The sequence below is a fragment of the Strix aluco genome, chromosome 3 (genome assembly GCF_031877795.1).
Source record: "Strix aluco isolate bStrAlu1 chromosome 3, bStrAlu1.hap1, whole genome shotgun sequence".
Classification (NCBI taxonomy): domain Eukaryota; kingdom Metazoa; phylum Chordata; class Aves; order Strigiformes; family Strigidae; genus Strix; species Strix aluco.
In genome coordinates, this window is record NC_133933.1 from 4,281,147 (window position 1) to 4,294,625 (window position 13,479).

General features: G+C 37.3%; 1 protein-coding gene across 4 annotated transcripts in view; it reads left to right on the forward strand.

Annotated features, from left to right (window-relative positions):
• Positions 1 to 13,479, forward strand: part of PLCB1 (phospholipase C beta 1) — a 406,198-nt gene that overhangs the window by 232,769 nt on the left and 159,950 nt on the right. For all 4 annotated transcript variants that reach the window (XM_074817193.1, XM_074817194.1, XM_074817195.1 and 1 more), the window contains exon 4: positions 12,561 to 12,701. In XM_074817193.1, coding sequence (XP_074673294.1) covers positions 12,561 to 12,701 — 141 coding nt within the window. The remainder of the gene's footprint in view (positions 1 to 12,560; positions 12,702 to 13,479) is intronic.

Here is a 13,479-nt window from a genome sequence, read left to right on the forward strand (position 1 = left end):
CTTACCTTATCTGGTATATTTAAATCTCATGTTAAATTGTCTACAGACTAGCATTCGTGTCGTGAGCGAGTGTACTCTGGTATTACACCTCACTGGTTCGTTGTGTCGAAAGGACCATTTGCCTTTCACTAAAGTTTTCTGTGGGCAAATGCTTTATGCAATTTGGTTTGTCTGAAAAGACTGAATTAAAAAAAAAATAAATTACTGCATAAGCACCAGGCTACTGTTTTAAAATAGCTGAAAACCTAGCTCCAACAACAGAAATATTTTAGAGAAGCTTTTAAATTCTGTCTTGAAGTTAATATCCACTTAAGATACATCTTTATTCAAACTACACTTTAAAACCCATAGTGTCAAATGATGTTGTTTTGGGGAAGTGACATGTAGGATATTCTCTTATTTGCGGAGTATTCTCTTATTTGCAGAATATTCCTTTCCTAATTGCATACATTCTAACTATTTGTTTTTCCTAAGATGTGTTGGAAAGGATCCAACTGGATAAACTGTACCCTCAGTGCCATAATCTTATGTGTACAAAATATTTTTAATTCCTTTTTCAAAAAGCATTGGACTTCATAACCTTTCAGAAATATTTTGGTCAAACCCTGGAGTGCATAGTTTTGCTCAGTCAAATACTCCACTGGGGATCCCTAGGAAATACAGCAAAGTGGGGAGCACAAAGTGTGACCTGGAGTTTTTGCAGGACTTGCCAGCCTCCCGTGCGCTCTTCTGGTCCACAGCCTGCATGCCAAGCCTATTTACTCAACTTCCCCCAGCTAAAATGTGATTTTTAGAATTAACTAACTGCTTGGGTAGTTTATACACATCAAAATGTGTTTTATTTTCCACTGCCTTGAAGGCTGTTTTATCCTTTAAGTTGGAAAGCCTCTTATCTAAATGAAACAGCCTTAAATTGTTGGATGTAGTTCATTAAATTCTTGGATAACCAGAAGTCTCTCTGGCACTTAGCAAGTGATATTAGGAAAAGAAGTGCTGATCCACCTTCTAAATGTAAGAAATTGAATTCTTTCCAAGCTGCCATGGTTTGTACAAGGCACGTTTAAAAATAATTAATATCTGTTAAACTTCCTCTGCCAATTTTTACCCTTTCTCAGCTACTGTAAATCCAGGTTAACCTCTTCGAATTGGAGAGTTGTTAAGGATGTGAGTTAGTGCAGAATTCCACTTACCTCTTAATTTCAGTTCATCAGCTGATATTGGTACTTAGACAAGGGGTTTCAAAGTTCACAAAATCGTGAGAGGTTTTGAGGTGGCAAATACCCTTTGCCTCCTCGCACTTTCCCAAACTGCCATTTAATTATTTCTGCTGTGGCAAAGAACCATCGATGGATATCAAGGATGCAGTTGTGTTTTTAACTGAAGAGATGTTCACCGAGTATTGTCTGGTTTTTACAGAGCAACAACTATTGTCCCTGTTGGTTTTCCTATGAACCATGAGAAAAACTAAGAAAAATGGAGAAGCTTGAAGGAACAGGTTGGGTCTAACTGCTGACACTACTTCTAAGTGTAGTTGTCTTAATACTTCATACGTGCAGATGTACAGGCAGAGACATCAATTTATGAGTAGTTTTGGGGTTTATAACACATGTATAATTCAGATGCACAAAGTTGCTCACTGCTCCAAATATCCGCATCTAGATTTTTTCTTCGTGTAGACCTCATGCCATATAGTCCTATTTTCTTTTGGGACCATTTCCATCACTTTCTTCTTGCACTGATTTTCCATCATCCTTATCTTGGTATTCTCACATTGTTTGGCTGCTCACAAGTATGTAGTACTTGGGATATCCATCAGGACTCTTCTCCAAGTTGATGTGTTATGTTCTTCTTCGAGTCTGATCTCAAATCGATCCAGCCACCCTTTTCATATCCCCTTCATCGATTATTTCTCAAAACCATAGAGTACAAAACCAACGGCTTAAAATAAGGTCCATGGCATCCCTTGAAGAATTCCTTCTCTCTGCAGCTGCTTGCCAAACACATTAGTGTTTGGATGTTCTTTTCCTAGCAAAGACTGAACATGTTTCCTGTACTTTCACAGGTAGTAAAATTAAGCTGTCATACAACCACCCAAATCCAGTTTCTGCATTTATTCATTGTTTTCTCTCTCTCCTCCGCCAAAAAAACATATTTGTAGTTCTTACTCATACTTTGTAGATTTTACTTCTTTTTTTCAGTAGTCATGTTGTCTCCTAAAACAGGAATCCGTTTCTAGTCTTTTTCTGTTACATACCTATATAAAAAGTTAAAATGTACTTACAGAAGATCATCTTCTCAGCAGTAAATTGAAGCCAACCAACTTTTAAAAAGCAATCTTAAATAATTTGTTTTGATTATACATTACTTCCTCTCTCTTAACTTTACTATCTGAAGCAGTGGCATCTGCTGTATGATTTTGCCATGGGTGTTTTTTAGCTGGTTTTATGGTTGTAGTTCTGTTTTCAGAGTCAAGGCACCATTCAGCCAATAAGCGCTCCCTTGCCTTTGTGGTACCCTGGCTCTGATTCCCATTGAGCTGAACAGTCACCATGAGCCAGGACAACTCTCTTGAGATCTGCAGGAAATAAGTTCATCTGTACTGGCCAATTTTGCACCAGTTTTCAAATGTCAAGAGTCTAAATATATTCTACTTCTGAATTATCGTTACTGATATGTAATAAGATGTAGTGAAGGTTTTGTGACAAGTGACAGTGCAGGAGAACTTGTTGTTGGCAGTCAGTAGATAAATAGATGTGCTATTAAGAGTCTGTTGTAAGCTTGTGGTCTGATTTGCAGGAGCTGAGTATCTGGTATGGTCCAAGAAGGAAAAAAATTATGATTTGGTGCATCATCATTGAAATGGTTTATTTTTCTTTGCTATACTGCAAATGAGTTTCCTAGAATGAAATACTTAAAGGTAATGGGAATAGTGTTTGTAATAAGTAAAATCAGGTAAATTGAAACCTTTAGCAGTAAGCATCCCATATGACTTTGTAATTGAAAAAAAATTATAGCAAAACATGTCCTCACAAACAGGTAAGATAGAGCAAAATAATGCTAGCATGGCCAAACAGGATATCTCCTTTTTTTTTTCTTCTTTTTTTTCTGCTGATGAGTGTGTCTGAAATGTTGCAATAATAAACAGCTCGTTAGTGAGATGTTTTCAATTATAGCTTTCTGTGTTTCATCTGTTATTTTTATACAGGGTGGGTAGTTGATGCATTCAGCAGTACAGACCTTCTGGATGTACATACTTCCACCAGCTAAAAAAATGCATTAAAATGCAAGTGGTCGTACTCCAGCCCTTATGGAGCACTCCAAAAAGCGTAGTGGGCATTCATGCAATACCTCTCATTCAGCTCATTCCAAGCGTCTTAGATTTTTACAGACGATGTATAAATGAATAGCTGATTGTACCTCAACCTCTGAAGTAACCCTATTAAAATAACTGTACGCATCAATTCAGAATTGGAAGAACAATGTGTACAAGATTTATAGATAAGTGAAAATTAAGCTGCTGTTCAGCTATTCCTGCCCTTATGTGCTGTGCAACCTGCTGTAGAAATCATTTCATTCTAAGACTTTTTATAGTTCAAATAGTCTCATACAGACCAAAGAAAACGAGTTAACAAAAGTAACATGAAAATGAGAGAAGTTCCTTTTCTCCACTCTCTCTTCATCTCTTCCTTTAAAATTATACTGAAGAAAATCTCAAAGTATTTTGAGAAAGGGAAAGCAGTGAAAGGAAATGTGCGTGCTTAAAGGTCATTTTTAAAATCATGAACCATCCGCAGCTAATAAAAATTGATAAAAATGTTCTTGAGTTAGAAAACATCTAGAGGAAGATTGTGCATGGTTGTAGCTTCCAGGTATTTTGCCTTTTTTAAATTGTCATTTAAATTAAGATTTGCACTGTGAGATAAAGAGTACCTTCATATTAATCACAACCACATCCAAAAGGACTGACAAATACCCCATTTGGCCTGGTTTTACTTAGATGGTTTATACTGTCACTTGGGGTTTTTTTAGAAAACACAGTCTTGCAACCAATTTGAAACTAAAAACCCCCTGAAAAAAGTAAAATCTGAGAAATATGAACATTAAGAAGAAGAACTAAACAAATATGCAGGCTGAATATTTGCTTAGTGTTCTGTCATGGGAGCATGAGAGAGCCAGGGAAGCTGGATTTGGATCACTTGAACTGTGAGAAAGGTCAGAAAAAGAGGAATGAGGTGGCCCTATTTTTGTCCCCGGACTTTTCCTTGGCACGTACAATTCATTCTGTTTGTATTTTATATAAAATCCTGTTTTCACTGAATACGGCATTGAAGTTGACTTCATTTGCATATATCCCTCCCTTTCGCCCAGAAGTCAATCTGATTTTATCCTCTAAGGAGCAATAGCATCTTCAGCAATTTCTTCGGCTGAATATCTATCAGTAAGTTTATAGTGTTGTCTCCAGCAAATTCTTGTAACACAGGTGGTCCCATCTGGTACAGAAATCATGGTGTAATAGAAAATTGTACGTTGGAGGGGACCTATCAGCCTTCCTTCCCAGCACCTCAGCTTCTCCCTCCAACTTGGTGTCGTCTGTGAACTTGCTAAGGGTGCATCTGTCCCCTTGACCTGGTTGCTGGCATAACACTCAACATTTTTTCAGGGGGCCCATAAGTATTATAAAAATACCGATTAATAACATGTTTTTAAAAATCCTGTGTCTTGCACTGTGGTTATTGTAGAAATTCAACATGAAATCTCTGAACTCATCCCACATTTTCAGAACTCAAAGTAGAATTATATTTGGAAATGCATATTGACACAGACCTCTCCTTTCTGAAGTTAAATATTATTTGTACAGGTATATATTTGCTTACGTCTTATTTCTCTACCAAAGAAAAGTATGTTTTATGCAAGCACATACTCTCTCTTCCTCAAAAGTTTTACATCATAGGAAAAGAAGTAGCTTTACTATTCTTCATAACCTCTTCCTGGTAAAGATGTATTGATGTTCTTACTTCAAGCATGGAATTAGATTAAGCTATTTGGGGAAGCGCAATTATTGTTCTGGAGTAAGTGTTTCACAGAGAGAGTTAATCAGGGTTGACTGTTTGATGTATGGTTTACGGTATCCTTTCATCCCTGGTAATTTCTGTGGGAAGAACAGCCCTTGGATTTTAGTTGCATCTGAGGCATTCAGTATTGCTGCATGTACCACGCAAGATCTGTCCTAGAAGTCAGTGGATGTCTCAGATCTCCTTCCCCAGGGTCTGACTCTTTGTCTAAAGCATTTCTGTTTCCTTTTACCTAATACTGTGTTATACTCTAGAAATATACCACCGTATTAACTGAGCAGATGGTCAACTCAAGACCAGTTTAGATTATTGAGAGTAATTTTTTAAGAAACATCCTTTTGTTTTGTACACACTGACTTAGTTTGCATAAAAATGGTGTCTTGATGACTCGGGTGCTTAAACAAGATACTGGCTCTATTTCTGTGCATAGGTAGCTATGGTGATATCATGCAAAATTTGGAATCCATTCTGAAAACCTAGAAATGAGAAGAAATTTCAGAGAAGTACTTGCAAATATTTTCTTCATATATTGATCTGATACACTTTTGTGAAATGTATGAAGACATATTAGTATTAAAAGCATAGTGCAGTTTTTATCTTTATTGGGCTAAATGTATTTCTGGTTTAATGATAATGAATTTGGTAAGAATGACTTGATATAAATGATTATATTTAAATATCAAACTTCCTGTGAATTCTGTGTAATAATGGAAAAGAGAGTTTGGAGAACACTGTTTTGAGTATCTTTGATGTAGTAATTGGAGTATATTCATTTCACATGACTGTCATTAAGGAAGGCAGACAAAATCCTGTCACTGAGTTTTGTAGGTGTGATTCCCACGTATGGACATTCTCTTTAATCAGTGAAAGGGATTGCTGAAATATAAACTTGATAGTTTTGACTTTGGTCTCAACAAAGGAAGGAGAGAGAGAAGAAAAATGTGTTTCTTTGAAGGATGAGTCTGTCAATCCACTTGATGGGGAGTTCTTAGTCCTGTACTGTTGCTAGGTGATATGTGACAGAAAGGCTATTTGAACCAGCTTTGAAATCTATATTGGGATTGTTAACAGTAAATTTAAGCCAGTTAGCAAGAGCATTTTGTTTCGGTGGGTCACACAGGTGCACCACAGCAGTTCACAGCTGCTTAAGAGGCAATGCAGAGTGATGGTCCCTTTGCCAGGAGAGGTTTAGGGTGTGACACTTGTGGTGGGATTGTCTCACCGCCAGAAGTTAAACATCTCCTGTAAAGGGCTTGCACCTGCACCTTGTGTACTCACTAGGTAGAGAACAGAGGGTATTTGATTTCTCTCTGAGGCAGGAGGGGGAAACACCTGCCTAGGGAGGTGCTTCACGTCTTGCTTGACTGTAGATGCAGATGGAGTGACTGGACAAGAGGAGACACTTAACTAGTAGAGACGAAGATAAGCAGCAACTCTCAAGTATCATCATGGACTCAAGAATTCTTATAGACCAGAACTGTGTGCTTTAGCAACCACAGACACTACAACATCATTTCAGCAGAGTGCTGGAAAGCAATTCCTACCCTTATTTGGTCTTCTCTGCTGGGCAGCTTGAGCTGCAGAGTTCAGTTGGATCACTTCAGTGGAGCTGGGGCTTGGGAAGTCTGCTGAAGCCCTTAGCTAGCCGTAGGGGTATAACATTGTAGGATTTTAAGAGACACTTAGTGTTTCTTATTTATACTGCCCCTACAACTGCAACTTACCTAGTGCTTAAAGTGTTAAGAACTGATATTCTGAAATCTGGGTCAAATATATGAAATACACATGCTATATATATATGTGTATGCGTATACATTTTTGTTGATAAACACTCTGTGATAAGGCATTCCTGAAGATAAGATGTTCTTCTGTGTGAAGAAAATCAGTGGGAGTTTTGCCTTTGACAAAGTCACAATGTAAGGTCCTATTTTAGCAAGGTTCTTCATTTAATTTAAGCACAAACTTGAGTGTTTCCTGGAAAACTCTTTGCATATGTAACTGTCTAATTATGCTTCTTTGCCCCCCATCTCCCCTCTCCTGGGATACACAAAGAGCTAGAAAATTATAAATGCACTTTTGAATGTTTGGAAATCTTATCCTGATGAGCATGAAACTTAAGATGAAAGTCTGTTGCTATTTTTGTTTCAAATCTCTCCTCAAGTTATCAGGACACAAATATAACAATTTGGGATTATGTTATAGAATCTAGGGAATTCTGAAGTACCCTTATAGCTACGTAATATAGTTGAAAAATCTACAGCAAAATGTATAATTCTGTCCAACCCTGCTTTACTGAAAGAAACTTTTGCTTCATTATATACAGTGTTTTAAGTAAGGAGTATGGCATGTATTTAGTACCAGAAACAGAAAAAATTTGGAATTCACGAGTCAGATTGACAAATGAAAATAATCAAAATAGTTGATAACCACTGAATTTGTGTATAGGGTTTGGTGGGGGTTTGGCTTGGGATTTTTGTTGAGTTTTCTTAGGCATCTACTTTCTGGAGGCTCTGAGACAGACCCCTTTCATGCCTACAGCTTCAGTAGGACTCCAGTATTTAATTGGCATGTTAAAGACAAAGTTTTACTGCATGAGATGGATGAGAAAATAATTTCAGTTGATAGCTGTTAGGGGACCGGGAGGGCATGGCATTTTATATGCACAGGAGTGAATGTTGTATAGAAAATATAGTACACACTGTATGTAGTCTACGCGTAGTGTAGTCTATAATGACTCCTTTAGATTTTTTACACTGTAAAGTGATGTCTTCAAACATGAAAAAATTCTCTATACTTTAATTGCACAACTGTTCTAGCAACCCAGAAGTTCTGGCTGAGTCTTTTGATAATCACCCAGTTTGGCCATCACATCGTCTGTAACTACTAAACTCCAAGGAAAGTCTTTAGCATAGGACAGATTCTTTCACTGTTTAATGTAGGTCTGGGATCAGAGACAGCTGCTCTCAGAGATGGTCCTCCAGCTTTGAGAAGGATTCATAACAAAAAGTGGTGCATTACACTTGAGGTGAAACCTTGGCTGACCTGCTGTCCATTGGTGTGTTTAAAACAGTGTGTTTTGTGTTCTACAGAACTGCAGGGCAGCCGTTTATATATATGTATGGCAATGTATTTAAAAAAAAAAAAACAGAAAATTTTCACAGACAGATGGTGTGTTGCAAGTTGTCAGAAAAAAGTTTAAAGAGCTGGAGATACTATTAAACGATGTTACAGCATTTGCTGTAGTATGCAGAGCACACACTAATTGGGATTTCAGTGTTTAGAGCTACATTTTAATAACACCAACTACAGCTGAAGGCAGTCTTCATGGAGATTGTCATAAAGTGGCTGAGTAGCCTCTTTAAATTTACATTATTTTTATGACTTCCAGCGAAAGGAAAATAAAACAGGAGAAAGTTTTGGAAGTCTGATTAAAATCTATTTTTATCCATCTGTCTACAGGATCCTGGTTTCTAACAAAACAACATTATTCAGCATTTGTTCATGAAAGCTGTAGAAATTCCATAAGCTTTTATTTTTTTTTCATGCTTCTGGCTATTTTTTTCTGTTTTCTGTTTTTGTTTCAGATTGATTTAAGGTGTATTTTCTTTCGATAGTTTTGTCGAGATAGCAGAACCAAATAGGGAAGGCTTTTTACCAAATAAGCGGATAATCCTCTGGCCAACTCTTGCCTCAACTGACATGATTAATCTGATTTTTAATGGATTCTAAAGCTGTCTGTGCTGCCAATACCATCCTTGTCACCTCCTCTGCATTTGCCTGCCCACAATTTACATCTCCCTCTGGAAATCTGTCAGCCCTTTAACCACAGGGGTGAGTTAAGAAGCACTGGCTCTCCTGACCTGGATTCAGGGCAAGTCTTCAGACAGCTCCAGTCCTTGAGCTGAAGCTCCTGCTAGACTTTAGTGGAAGGGAAAAAGCAAGCTGACACCTTAGACCTTTTGAATAAAAGAGGCAAAAGGATGCTCCTTTGTCCAAAAACAGCAAAGCAGACTTAAATCATTGTGCTACGAAGGGAACTTTGATGAGTTACATGGGCATTGTCAATAGCCTGATGTTTACTGAGGATCCCATGGGCACGTTCCCTGACATGACAGAGCTTCAGTAGCTCAGGTGTTCAAAAAAACCCTCTAATCAATATTCAATAGGAATAATTCTTCTGAATGTCTCTCAAAGAGCTCAATATGTCATAATAAGGCCCCGGTCTAGCTTACACCAAAACCTGTCTGTCCACTCGTGAGCTAGTATATCAAATGCAGCTCCAAACAGCAGCTGACTTTCAGTCTTGTTCCTCAAAATGGAATTATCAAAATAATCCGATTTACATAAAAGAAGCTAAATTTGGTCTTGCTGCTTGGTCTTTTTTCATGTGCTTTCCTATCATCTCCACAGGAAAACTTGCTGACATTTTAAAAAGTGCTTTGATTCATAGCGCTTTGATAGTCTTCAAGATTTTGATAAAGGATATTTTGCTCATCTCCTTAGTAGTGTTTGCAGCTAAGTGTGGTAATAAGGGAGCAGAGCTGTTCATGAGGGATGTGAAGAGCTGACAGTGTGTTTTGGTATCTGAGTTTGAGAACCTCAGATCTAAGGACCAAATAATATGACCTAGATCATCAGCTAGGGGCTAAAGTGTCACTGACAAGTGGAAATGCATCTGTCACCCTTAAAGGGCAAATACACCCATGACAGGAGTCAAAACAGTGTGAATCCTGTTAGTATCAAAATTACTCTCTTTTACCGAACTTATAATAAAAATACCTATTTTAAGCCTGTGGAGCACATTGCAGGTTACACTGAGATAGCCCAGGATGCACAGTGTATGGCCTTTATAATAGGTGCTGGATGGCAGCCAGATGATGTATTGCTGTGTGCCTCAGACTTTGTTAGACAAGTCTTAAATGGAATAGAAGAATTCAACATTTTACTCGTCCAAACTCAGCAACCCACAGAGGATGGTCTGTCTAATTTCTTGCCTTTAAAACTGGGAGAAAAATCCTGTTATTTGGGAAGCCCAAATTCATACTCACGTTGCCTGATTTCCCACTTACAAAACCTTACTGAGCTAGACCCAGATAACTTCTATTTTGATGAATTTGCTTTGTAAAAGCATCTCATTTGAAATATGCTTCTTTTTTATTCTGTGATGCGTGGCTAATGTGTATCTTAGACTAACTAGAGTATGATCCATCATAGAGACCATCCTATAGTTGACTATAAATGCAAAGGAAAAAGGTTATCTTCTTTCTTCTTTTGTTGATTTGATTGCAGTTCATCACCAAGAGTGAAACTGTGAGCAAGAGGTTCAGGGAAAGGAAGAAAGGAATGACAAATTATGTGAAAGAGAATAAAACCAGATAGAAAATCCCGTTCAGTTTGAGTTCAGAAAGAATGATGCTCTTCCCAGACAGGCCCTTGAGCAGAAGCATTTATCAGTCTGATTTTGGGTTTGAAATGGTAGAGAGTAAAAAGCAGATGAGTTCTCATCTCGCAGAGAACTTAAACAAAGCTTTGTAACATTCAGCCTGTAAATAAAAAAGAAAGTAACCCCTCTAGTAATACACCACCACTAACTTAGCATCTTCAGGGCATTTCTCTAGCTTTTGTCCTAGATGTGAATTATTCAATTTCTTTGTCTCTCTCCTTCAAATCCTCATCTGTGAAACGCAACTACTATTTTTATAGCCTTCTTCTGTTTTTCTCTTATGTAAAAGCCTGTCATTAACTTGTTTACCCATGAAATCATCTTTGTCTCAGAGCACAATCATATTCCTTCTTTACAGAGCCCTCAAATAGGATTATTCTGTCTGTTTTCCTGCAACACTTGCCATCATACCCAGTATTTAATGAGGTTCAGCATTTTATGATAGACAGCTGTGTACTTTCTTTCCAGCTAATATGCCATACTTCAAAATGCTCTCCTAAACCTTGTGAAGTGTTTGGTGAACATCTGCATAACTCCATTGTCTACAAGCAGATACAATACCAGTCAGGAGATGCCCTTTAGACCGAGGTCTTGTTGATACAAGATTTCCTGCAAGATCCATGAAAAATGGCCCTTTTTATCATTCTAAGCTTATCATCCTGTTATACTAAATTTAATTTGTGTTAGTTGGTGGAGATTTAGATTCTTATTCAAAAGATATTAAATATTAAGGAGTACCATAAATACTAAATATATTTAGACAGTGGGGGGAGAAAGGTATACATGAGAGTGAAATGTAAGCTGCAGTATATATTTGTGTCAATTTTGAAATAATTTGCTCTCTACACACAATCTGTCATCCCACAGTGATACTATTTACTGGCCATTTTTTAGTATTTGTACCAGACTGAAAAATCTTGCCTTTTAGGAAACCTGAGCTTTCAAATTATACTGGCCCTATTCAAAGGATTGAATTCAGTCATGTAGGGCTTCTTTTCCTCTGTCTTTACCTTTATAAACTTTATCTTGAGGCCAAGGACCAAGCAGTTTTCTTCGTTTGAAAAACAGTGAGTGCATTTCTTGGAAATGCTGCAGCCTAATAGAAACTAGAAGAGTTACAAAATAACCAGAAATTTTTTCTCACATGCTTATACTACCAGTGAAGCTGAGGTTCAGCCTATTTACTAGCTGATAAAAATCATTGAATATGTCTTTCCTTCACAGAAATGTTAAGTAGTCATTTCTGTATTAAGCATTGGAGCAGGCTGCCCAGAGAAGTGGTGGAGTCACCATCCCTGGAGGTATTTAAAAGATGTGTAGATGTGGGACTTAGGAACATGGTTTAGTGATGGACTTGGCAGTCTTAGGTTAGCAGTTGGACTCGATCTGAAAAGTCTTTTCCAACCTAAACGGTTCTGTGATTCTATGATTCTATATTGGATATAAACCTGAAAAAAACCACTAAAAACTAAATATAAATGGAATATATCTAATAATTTGAATAATAGATGACCTTTTGAATACGAAGAAGAAAGATGAGGGCATCACCAAAATTCCATTATTCATTTCATAGTGTTTAAGACAGTTAATTCCAGACAGTCTTCTTAATTCCTTAGGAAAAAACTAAATTCTCATTTTAAGCTTTATCTAAAATGCATTAAAATCATAGAGAATCTCTCTACTGAGGCCAGTACCCTTTGGACAGATTGTGTTATTTTGACAAGCAAAACAGTTTACGTATGCTTAACTTCTGAGGCAAAATAACTGAGGAGTGTGAAGCCATTAAGTGGACAACTTTTAGTCTGTACTGTACCACTACAGACCTCAAAGGCTTTGAAGGATTTACAGTAGTGATTTTATTCTGGATTAATAACTTTAAATATTTTAATGAATAATTAACCCAATCAGAACCTAGTGTCATCATGTTTAAAATGTTCAAAATAACACAAGTTTCCAAAATTGAAGAATTTGCAGAAATCATCACCTCTTTTGGTATAAGTATTTGCAAAAGATTTTTAACTAGTTTGTACTGTATTTACCTGCAGGATCCAAAACTGCGTGAACTGTTGGATGCTGGGAACCTAGGAGGTCGACTGGAAAATCGAATGATAACTGTTGTCTATGGTCCAGACCTGGTCAATATATCATACTTGAACTTGGTGGCATTCCAAGAGGATATAGCAAAGGTAACATACGTTGATATGTGCATGTACAAGTAATATTTTTAAAGTATTGAGATATGGATAAATGAGATAAAAGTGGAGATTGCTATAAAATTAACCTCAGTTCTGTTATAGAGCTTTGCCGCTCAGTACCCAAGAAGAAATGTACAATCATTTTTTTTCAGGGAGTTTATTCAGCAAAGTTTAGGCCCCTGGTATGTGTGCTCATCTCCAGAACGTTGCCTGTAACACCCAAACAAGCATTGTGAAAATAGTGGTACACACAAATTTTTACTCAGCTGTAAGATGTATATTCTGACTCTCCAAACACATACCATTATCTTTCAGTAGTTATCACCCTTCTATGCTTGTTCTAAGTGTGTGCGAATTATGGATCGTCTGTGAGAGCAAAGTTTGTAAACAGTTGACTTTTTAAGGTTGGCCTGTATCGGAGTAGTGGGAATCTACAGCTCTACCTTGTATGCTCAAGTATGTCAGCAATCAGACACCTTGTTTAACTTGCACACGTGAAAGTTTCTGTTCACGTTCAAAGGTCAATTTTAAGCATCCCATTTTGCCTACTGGTAGCCCTTGGTAAGAATTGTGTAGTCAACATCATTACCTTAGCAAAGTATTTTTTCCATGCAGGTGTTCCATGCATTCTCTTCATTTCTTTCCAACACACCACATAAAACACAGTTGTGTGTGCCAAGCAAGTTACAATTGACATTAGTACACGTTCTGGGGATTTTTTTTCCTTCTTCCAACTTCTATATGACTCAATTGTGTTTAACGAAGTGGG